At 58.4% G+C, this 10214-nt stretch overlaps 1 protein-coding gene across 1 annotated transcript; it reads left to right on the forward strand.

Moving 5' to 3' along the window:
- Nucleotides 1-6: 6 nt before the first annotated feature.
- On the forward strand, nt 7-9631 carry SIK1 (salt inducible kinase 1). Its single transcript, XM_029215139.1, has 14 exons — nt 7-18; nt 429-599; nt 1081-1197; nt 3786-3849; nt 4000-4161; nt 4299-4423; nt 4518-4641; nt 5314-5537; nt 5781-5930; nt 6358-6480; nt 6600-6816; nt 7318-7593; nt 8286-8517; nt 8991-9631. The coding sequence occupies exons 2-14, from the start codon at nt 444-446 to the stop codon at nt 9373-9375; spliced, it is 2355 nt and encodes a 784-aa protein (XP_029070972.1). The 5' UTR covers nt 7-18; nt 429-443; the 3' UTR covers nt 9376-9631.
- The last annotated feature ends 583 nt before the right edge of the window (nt 9632-10214 follow it).

Raw genomic sequence — 10214 nt, forward strand, 5'->3', positions numbered from 1 at the left:
GCTCCGAGGGCGGCGGAGGTGAGGCGCGGGCAGGCGGCCGCCGTTGGGCTCGGGGCTGCGGGCTCCGCGGCCCCGCAGGTGCGCGCGCGGGGGTCGCGGGCCGGGGCGCCGCCGCCGGGCTCCGCTTTGTGGTGAGGCTGGCGGCGTAGGGGGGGCGTGGGAGCGGGGGTCCGGGTTTCGGGACGGAGCCGAGCGCGAGCGGCGATCCACGCGCCCCGCAGGGCTTGGGACCGGGAGCCCGAGCCGAGCCGAGCGCGGGCGGCGGGCGTGGGAGCGGGGCGCACGTCCCAAGGGGTTCCCGGAATCCGGGGTCGCTGTGGAGCCGGTCGCCGGCGGGGGCGGGTGGCAGCGGGTCCGCGCGCCCGGCGGGCCGGGGGCCCTGGGCTCGGGCCGGCCGGCGCCGAGCTGAGCGCGCCCCCCGCCCGCAGGTGCGGCCCGGAGCCATGGTGATCATGTCGGAGTTGAGCGCGGCCCCCGCGGGCTCGGGCCAGGGACAGCAGAAACCTCTCCGGGTGGGCTTTTACGACATCGAGCGGACCCTGGGCAAGGGCAATTTCGCGGTGGTGAAGCTGGCCCGGCATCGAGTTACCAAAACGCAGGTGCGTGGGGCGGCGGGACCCCGGGGTGGACCCTCCGGGTTTGCACCCTCTGCGGGTGGACACCCCCCCTCCCCGGAGCAGGGGAAGCTGGTGGATCCCTGCTTGTGGGGTCCTTCGTCCTAATGTCTAAACGCTGACAGTTTTTAGTTTGGAAAAGGAAAGAAATGCTTTATATTATGATTATGCATGATTTGTACAAACATTGGGGAACAGCAAATAGGATAATGAGCAGGTAACCTAGGAGCGCAGCTGGAGCCCTGAAAAGTGAGCCTGCAGAGACTTAGAACATTTATTGATCTTTGGCTTTTTAAGTAATATTAATGGTTACTTCCGTTATTTTCCTCCCTAACTTTTTGTGACCTTTGGGGACATAAAGTGTTTTAGAAATTAACCTACAGAAAATGAAATGTGTAAATTAGCTTAAATGAGAGGGTTTTTTCTTTTTCAAACAAAATATCCTTTATCTATTAAAAATTTGTAGGTTGCAATAAAAATAATCGACAAGACGCGATTAGATTCAAGCAATTTGGAAAAAATATACCGTGAAGTTCAGATCATGAAGCTTCTGAATCATCCTCATATCATAAAGCTTTATCAGGTAAGGACTCAAGTTTGCCTTCCACTGTTACTTCTGGCAAAGTGTATCATGTTTTTAATTTTCAACAACTTAAGTCTCTGAAGGTTGCCCCCCTTTTTGGGTGTTTGTAGGAGTCAGGGGGTTGATTGTATAAGGTGAACAGATTGACTTCTGTAAGCTGTGCAGTTATTTTCTTGCTCTTGGATCATAATTCAGATTTGCTTCATTAAAGTTTTGTTTGGTAGTGTTACTCATTCCAGTTTTGAATGCGTGGAGGTCGGTTGTTAAATTTACTATGAAAACAAACAACTAGATCTCTGCATTGCCGCAAGTCAACCATTTAGTGTGAAGGGACGAATCTGAGTGAAACTAGACTCTCCTGCCTTTGCAGATAATCATTAATCTTTAAAACCAGCTGCTCTTACCAGCTTTCGTAAACTTATCTGCGCAAAGGCTGCAGTGAGCATTTGTCTATCCCTTTTCAACCCTTCCATCAAAAACGGAGAGATGAGGTGCCTTTGCTGCGGTGAGAGCAAAAGGAACTTGCCCTCTCATCTGCTTTAAGAACGTGCCTCACCCTGTCCGTCTGTTGGTTTGCTTTTTGTTCTTCCTTGAAACTAATAAATTGTATCTTTGGGAACTAAGTGCTGATTTAATTAGGACAGCAAAGGAATCTCTTACTTAGCCAGGTGCTTCTGCAAAATGAACTCGGGTCTACTTGCAGAAGGATAAGTTCTTTGCAAATGTTTGATATTACTCCCAGTTGTGTTGTTCCTTTTGACGATTCTCACGAAACCCTGTGGATCCGAGAGGAATATGGGACGGTGTGGGGATGTGTGTGTGCCCTTGGCAAGGCGAAGCTGTACAGTGTGGCAGGGGAGAGGACTGAGGTTGAAATGACCCCCCGGGGAGGCTGCTGCCCTGGGTTACGGTGAAGGATGAGGTGGAGTCATGGGGCTCGTGTTCCTCTAATGACAGTTTACTCAGCATCGTTAAGTGCCGAGACCGAGTCACGTGCACTCCAGTTCGTGTTTTGTTTCTGTTGTCATTTTTGAGTCAGGCCGAGATAAGATGTTTCCTCCATGGTCACTGATGTCAGTGCCTGAGCAATGTGCCCAGCCTGTTTCCACAGGAGTGGGCTGAAGCCTGTCTGTCTTTGACTTTGACAAGGGGGATGAGCCAGAGCTTTCCTCATCTTCCTGTCCTCCGCTGACCCTGTGCGGGAGGAGCCCAGTGAGCCAGACGGTAGAGGTCTTTTCTGGGGGTGAATTTTCTCATCATTCCATGAGCTGCTTTAACTGTTTGGAGACAGGGTTCAGTGGGTAGCAGCGATTGTTATGGCTCTGGTTTTGACGCTAGTGTCTAATTTTCTTCCCCTGGCCCGGTCCCCAGAACCTCCGTGAGACGCTTCAGCTCTTTCCTCGAGGTTTTTTTTAAAACTTCAAACACGTTGACTCGTAATTCTTCCTCCGTCTCTTTTTTAAATTGAGGAAAGGGATAAACTTACAGCATGTCACTCTACCACACACGTCCAGGGCAAGGGTAGTTACAAGTGTAGCGAAACTGCATTGTGTTGGCTTTTCTTGTTAGATTTGTGGCTCAAGGCAGTTGTCTTTAAAGTGCCTTTTTAAGGGAATAGCTATATTTTGAACCCTGAAGAGATCTTCTTCTGTAAAGATGTATTCTCTCTGTCTCCCTCTGAAATATTTTAAAATACACAGACATGAGTTTGTTTTACTCCTTTCAGTACCAAAGATTTGAATTTGACCTCCTTTCGTAATTAGTTATGTTTTAAAATCTTAAAATTTTTTTTCAACGTGAAATAAAATTCTCGATCAGTAAATGAACCTCTAAGGTGTGTTTGACAATGGCTCTTGCTATTGACACACACGCCGAGGAGTTTGCTGTACGGAGAGAAGTCTTTTGTAGCTTACCTGGCAAAGCTGGCCTCTCACAGCCTACTGTATCAGGTCAGTAACGCAAGTGGGGCGGGGAATTTGTTATCTATTATTCAGCTCGTGCCGGCCCTGGCTTGGATAATCTGTTGCCTGCTAGGCTTCTAGAAGAAAGGCCTCACAGAACTCTCGCCATCTCTTTTACTGCTGGGGCCTGCAGAGCCTTCACTTTGGGTGAGGCAAAGTGAGTTAAAAATACCATAGAGGAGAGTTCCAGTACAAGTAGATATTTTTGGGAAGCAGAGGTGTATCAGGATGGATAGGTCAGTGAGGAACTCACCTCTGATTTTCAAAAAACTTTTTCCTTTTTTTTTTTTTTTTTACATCTTTATTGGAGTATAATTGCTTTACAATGGTATGTTAGTTTCTGCTTTATAACAAAGTGAATCAGTTATACATATACATATGTTCCCATATCTCTTCCCTCTTGTGTCTCCCTCCCTCCCACCCTCCCTATCCCACCCCAAAAAACTTTTTCTGAATAGGGATCCCCTTTGTCTCTTTATTGCGGAAGATTTTCTTTTCTTTCCTTTTTTAAAATAACGAACATGCTCATTCTGGAGAAGTTAAAAATTTACTGGGGTTCAAGTAGATTATTTATACTGTTGGTATGTTCCCTTTATGTGGTTAAACGTTAGGTCTTTATTTTTTTAGGTTATGGAAACAAAGGATATGCTTTACATTGTCACCGAATTCGCAAAAAATGGAGAAATGTTTGGTAAGCCATGCTGATTCTCAGTACCTGTTGGAAAGAAATGTCCTGATCGCCCCTCCAGTGTTTGGGTCTCCCCAGAATCCTTTCGTTGTGCCCTAGGCGGTGGCCGGACCTTTGGATTTGGGGCTATAGCTTCCTTTTGTCCGTCCTCAGATTACTTGACCTCCACCGGGCACCTGAGCGAGAGTGAAGCCCGCAAGAAGTTCTGGCAGATTCTGTCAGCTGTGGAATACTGCCACAGCCATAACATCGTCCACCGGGACCTCAAGACCGAGAACCTGTTGCTGGACGGCAACATGGACATCAAGCTGGCAGGTGAGGGGCCCAGGAGCGCGCCCAGCAGGAGGGAGGTGCATGCCGGTGAGGGGCCCCATGCCATATTGCACGAGCCTTTGAAATTGTGGCCCTGCCGTTTGCACTGCACCTTCATCGCCTGTTTCCTTGTCTCTCAGATTTCGGGTTTGGGAATTTCTATAAGCCAGGAGAGCCTCTGTCCACGTGGTGTGGGAGCCCCCCGTACGCAGCCCCGGAGGTCTTCGAGGGGAAGGAGTACGAAGGCCCCCAGCTGGACATCTGGGTAGGAGCCACTGGTGCAGTGCCTGGGGGGTGTGGGTGCTCGGGGGGCACCGGTGCCGGGGCGCAGGAGCTGACTCAAGTCTGGTCCTCCTCAGAGCCTGGGCGTCGTGCTGTACGTCCTCGTCTGCGGGTCTCTTCCCTTCGACGGGCCTAGCCTGCCAGCCTTGCGTCAGCGGGTGCTGGAGGGCCGGTTCCGCATCCCCTTCTTCATGTCTCGAGGTAGGTGAGTGCCCGGCCTCCTCTGGGCGGGTACGGTCACCAGCCTGCTGCCCGAGCTATTGGGTAACCAGGATGAGACTTTGGGGGGATGAGGAGGAATTTATTTCCTGAAATGCCTGCTTGACCGTCTTCTGAGTCTGCCATCGGACCTGGGAGCCAGTCCCATATCACTGTGGGGTGTTTACTAGATGCCTGCGAGAGAATCCCAACCCACTGGCTGCTTTTTCTGTGCCCAACTTATAGGGCCAGCTGATGCCTATGCGGCTGCTCCGAAGCCGGCTGGGGGCCCAGCGACAGCACTCGGGGTGCTGGCCCCGTCCCCTGAGTTTCACCCCTCCCACACTGTGCTTTTCCCTTCCACTTTGGAAGGTGTTGGACAGCTGCTTCCTCACTTGCTTGGTCACAGCAGGGTGGGGGAATCTAGGTGGTGCTCGGTCTGGTGGACGTTAGGACCACGTTCCCCAGGGACCTGATCCCTCGACCCGTGGCCCTCCTTGGCGGCAGGTCTGTGACACCCAGGCCACCGCTCCCGGCCTCAGCGTTCTTTGGGACGGTCACTTGTCTGCTCGCCACGTGCAGTGGAGCCATGTCCCCTGCAGGGACCGAGGTGGGTGCTGGGCACACGTGTGCAGGAGGCCCTCGCGGGCTCAGTGTGCCTCCCTTGCCCCCCAGACTGCGAAACGCTGGTCCGCCGCATGCTGGCCGTGGACCCCACCAAGCGCATCACCATCAGCCAGATCTGGGAGCACAGGTGGATGCGGGCCGACCCCACCCTGCGGCAGCCCACCTGCCCGGTCTTCTCCTTGCTCGGCTACGCCTCCAGTCTGGGCAGCTATGACGAACAGGCGCTGGGCATCATGCAGACGCTGGGCGTGGACCGGCAGAGGACCGTGGAGGTGCGCTGCCGGCCTGGCCTGCCATGCCATGGGGAGGGTGCGCCTTCCCGGTCGGGGGCGGGGCGGGCCGCTGAACGGGGGAAGCAGGCGCTCGCCAGCCGGGTTAAAACGGGTGCGTGGCTGATCGAAGGGCAGCTCGCCCACGGGAGAGGGTGTTCTTGGCCACCCCACAATGGCGCGGGGGCGGGCTCTTCAGGAGCCCCCCCCGCCGGCTGCACTCTGACCCCGCTTCTCTGCCCGCAGTCGCTGCAGAACAGCAGCTACAACCACTTCGCTGCCATTTATTACCTCCTCCTGGAGCGGTTGAAGGAGCTCCGGCTTGCCCAGCCGCCGGCCCGCCCTGGCCACGCCTGGCAACAGAGGCCCCGGAGCTCGGACCTCAGCGGATTTGAGGTGAGGGGGCGGCGCCTTCGATACCCAGCCCCGAGTCTCTGCCTTGGACTGTGTCCCCAAGTTAGGAATACCCTGCTCGGACATGGCTGGGAGGGCACGCGGGCTGAGCCGCCAGGTCACCTGCCCACTCCCGTTAGGCACTTGGCAGGGGGTCCCGTGTGGTGAAGCAGGGTGGGGGGATGCCAGCCGTTCTGCTGGGGGTCAGGCCCCACCCGACCACTCCCTGTTCCTTCACGGCCCCTGGTGCCACCACTCGGCCAGTGAGGCACTGGAGGGGGCTACACACGTGTCCTGAGCCCGCAGCTGGCGGCCGACGCCTGTTAACTCAGCGGGAAGCCAGCCCGGTCTGTTCCGCGACGCTGTGTTGCTTGCGGTCGTCCCCTGCCTCTGTCCCTCACGGCCTCTGTCCTCATCTGCTGGCCCCCAGGTGCCTCAGGAAGGCCCCCCCGGTGACGCTTTCCGCTCTGCCCTGCTCTGCGCGCAGCCCCAGACCTTGGGGCAGTCCGTCCTGCAGGCCGAGCTGGACTGTGACCTCCACGGCTCACTGCAGGTGTGCGAGCGCCTCGCAGGCGGTGTCCGGGGTGGGCCCGTCAGGTTCCCAGTGCTGGTGACGCCCCGGGCCGGGCCTCACGGAGCGCTGTGGTCACCGGCCTCTGTGTGTCCCCGCAGCCCTCGCTCTTCCCCGTGGACACCGGTTGCCACGGCGTGTGCCAGTGGCGCTCCGTCTCCCCCAGCAGCCTGCTGGACACGGCCATCAGCGAGGAGGCCAGGCGGGGCCCGGGCCTGGACGAGGAGCAGGTCGCACGGGGGCCCCCGCCTGGCAGCACCGGCCGGAGACACACGCTGGCCGAGGTCTCCACCTGCTTCTCCCCGCGCATCCCTCCATGTAAGCGTCCCCGTGGGTCAGGGGCATGCCCGGCGGGTGGGCTGTGACGGGCAGCGTCTTCAGGTTTGCTGTTCCTGAATCGCCCGAGGCCACGTGGACCATACTTAGACCTCGCCGGTGGCCCTCGAGTGGCAGGGACGGCGTGGGGTTTAGCTGCCCTCAGGGGCTAGCAGGGCAGGTCCTCGGCCCAGGCCCCACTGTGTCCCAGGTCCAAGCGCCACCTGTTGGCTGTAGCCGTGCCCCCAGCCCCATGGTGCTGGCCGTCGAGGCTCCCTGGACTCTGGGGGCATCTGGCTGTCGCAGACTTCCTACCTCCAGAGTTGAGGCTAGGGGTGGGGAGGGCACAGCTGTCTGCCCCGTCAGTGGGCCACAGGCCATCTGAGGGCCCGGGAGACGCCGCAGCAGGCGCGAAGCTCCGGGGCCAGAGCACCTGGACTTGCTGCAAAGGGCGTCGGGCGTCCCCGGGTGCGTCTGGCCTCAGCAGCGCCTGCTGCTCTGCAGGTATCGTTGTCTCACCCTCCGCGGCCAGTCCTTCCGAAGGCACCAGCTCCGACAGCTGCCTGACCTCTGCGGGTGACGGCCTGGCTGGGCTCAGCGGACACCTGGTCGCTCAGGGGCTGCTGAGCGCCTGCTCCCCGCTCAGACTGGCCTCGCCACTCCTGGGGACCCAGTCCGCCACCCCTGTGCTGCAGGCGCAGGGGGCCCTGGGAGGAGCCGCCCTGCTCCCCGTCAGCTTCCAGGAGGGCCGGAGGGCGTCAGACACCTCTCTCACTCAAGGTGACTTCCCCTTTCGCACCCACTTCTGCCTTCCCTGGGAGACCCGTGTGCACCCCGGGGGGACATCACTTTGTCCTTAACGGCAGGTGGCAAACCCCTCTTCTAGCTGGTCCTGGTGGAGCAGCTGTGCTCCCTGGGCAGGCCGAAGCTGCTGCCCGGCTTCTAGACGCCCTGGCTTCTAGGACGAGCTCACACGGCCTCTAGTAGCTGGTCCTAAGAGCCCAAGAGATGCTTGGATGGCGGGCATCAGCTCCTGGCTTGGAGGAGGATGGTCAGGGAGGCACCCGCCACAAAGGCAACCCATACTTGGCGGCCGGGGTCTCCTGGCACCTCCCAGGGCTTGTGGGGCCCCAGCTCCCTCCCGAGGCCCCTGCACTGCTCGCGCCCTCCTTCCACGAAGGATCCACTGTCTGCCCAGACGTGTGCTTCTTCAGGGCTGGAACTGCTGTCCCAAACCAAACCCCAAAAGAGACTGATGTCCCAGCCCCAGGAGAGGGGCTGTCATGAAGTGATGGGGTGACGAGAGGGCCCCTTGACCCTGTAGGAAGGCGTGCGGGTCCCCTCATCCTACCACGTTCACGCCACTCGGCCCCGCATACTCTCCTGCTGTCTGGAAGCCCCAGCAAGCGATGGGCCATCAGGCCAGGGCTGGTGGACGGGTCCGTATACCTGTTGACTTTGCCTGTCCCCAGGGCTGAAAGCCTTTCGGCAGCAGCTGAGGAAGAACGCGAGGACCAAAGGCTTTCTGGGGCTGAACAAGATCAAGGGGCTGGCTCGCCAGGTGTGCCAGCCCTCCTCCAGCCGGACCTCGAGGGGCGGCCTGAGCACCTTCCAGCTGCCCGCACAGAGCCCGGGCCTGCACGGCGGCGGGGCTGGCGGCCGGGAGGGCAGGAGCCTGCTGGAGGAGGTGTTGCACCAGCAGAGGTAAGACGCCCGCGTGGCACTGGCGCCGGGGCCTGGGCAGGGCTCGTGTGGCTTGGGCTTTTCTGAGCGGCCTTACCCCCTGAGCTCCCGCTTCTGCACGTAACCAGACAAGCGCTGCCCTGCCCAGGCTGGGGGAGATCTGTGCGGCTCCTTCCCAGTAGCTGGGGGGCAGGGGTGGGGAGCATCGGCCCGCAGTGGGGGAGGGAGGGGGCGGCGGGTAAGAATGTCACGTCTGGTTGGCATCTCTGAGCTGCTACGAAAGCAAGACGGGGAATGAAATGCCAGGAATTGCTCAGGGGATGAGTCACGCCCAGAGTGGCGTGTTCCGAGCAGCTCCAGCCCGTACTTCCATGGGGCGGGCCCTCAGCCCTGGCGGGTGGAAACCCGATCGTGTGGGAGCCTGGCCGGGTGGCGGGGGGCAGCCGCGTGCCGGCCGGCACTGACCTGCCTTCCCTGTCCCTCGGCCTGGTCAGGTTGCTCCAGTTACAGCACCACCCGGCGGCCCCACCCGGCTGCCAGCCGGCCGCCCAGCCCCCCCCAGCCCCCCTGGTCCTCGCCCCCTGCGATGGCACCCTCCTCGTGTCGGGACTGCAGAAGGAGCTGGGGCTGGGGCCCGGCCTGCTGCTGCCGCCCCCCCTGCTGCAGGCCGGCGGCTCCCCGGTGGCGTCGGCCGCCCAGCTCCTGGACGCCCACTTGCACATCAGCAGCTCTACGGCCCCTGGCCCTGCCGCCGTGGCCCCCCAGCCATGCTTTGCCACGCTGTCCCCGAGCCTGGAACCCGCAGGGCTGCCCCAGGGGGACTGTGAAATGGAGGACTTGACCTCGGGCCCGCCGGGCACCTTCGTCTTGGTGCAGTGAGGGGCCCGGCCGGGCTGTGACTTCTCGAAGCAATAATTTCAGAGTATGTGAAGACGTTTCCGGACTCAAAGCCAAGAACTTTTCAGCAGGCAAACAAGCAATACGTTTGGTGTTTTGGCTTTTTAGTTTATATTTTGTTTGATTTTTTTTTTTTTCCCCTTGCACTGAGCAACTGTAACTCCAAGTAGGGACTGGAAACTTTTTGAAGAAAAATAATAATCCAGGGGCCTGTCATTGGGGCGGGTGGATGGGAAGCGGGAGGAGGGCAGCGGGTGGAGCTGGCAGCGCTGTGGTCAGGGTCACGGGGTGGGGGGGGTGGGGAGGGGGTCGCCGATTGCCCCCAGGAAACCGTGGTGTGAGCTGTGCGTCCCCATTGCGTGTGTGTGCGCGTGCATGTGTTAGTGGGTTGTTTTTTAGTTCACAATTCTCCACTTCCTGGAACACTTACGCTTCACTTGAAAACTGTGAACTTTCTGCTTTACGTATCAATCCTTGAAAAGCTCTCACGTCCAGCCCAAGAGAAGATAATCTATAAATTCTTGGAATCCTCTCCCCTGAAATCAGAACCCAGAGGATAGTTTTTCTTATTTTAGAGGAGACGTTTTATAAACTGCTCGGGAGCTGGTTTTCCAGGATTCTTCGGAGGGGCTGCAAAGAGGAACCTGGCTGGGGTGGGGGGACCGCGAGGTGGAGGCTCCCCGCTCCCGCCCCGGTCACTTGGCCTGGAGCCCCAGGGCACCTCCGAGGGAGCTGGGGAAGTCTCTTCCTCCTGCACCTCTTATTTCCGCTGCTAATTAAGTTTTTATGCATTTCATTATCAGGGTCCAAAAAGAACAACT

This window comes from Monodon monoceros, unplaced genomic scaffold (assembly GCF_005190385.1).
Source record: "Monodon monoceros isolate NGI ecotype Baffin Bay Population unplaced genomic scaffold, NGI_Narwhal_1 Super_Scaffold_11, whole genome shotgun sequence".
Classification (NCBI taxonomy): Eukaryota; Metazoa; Chordata; class Mammalia; order Artiodactyla; family Monodontidae; genus Monodon; species Monodon monoceros.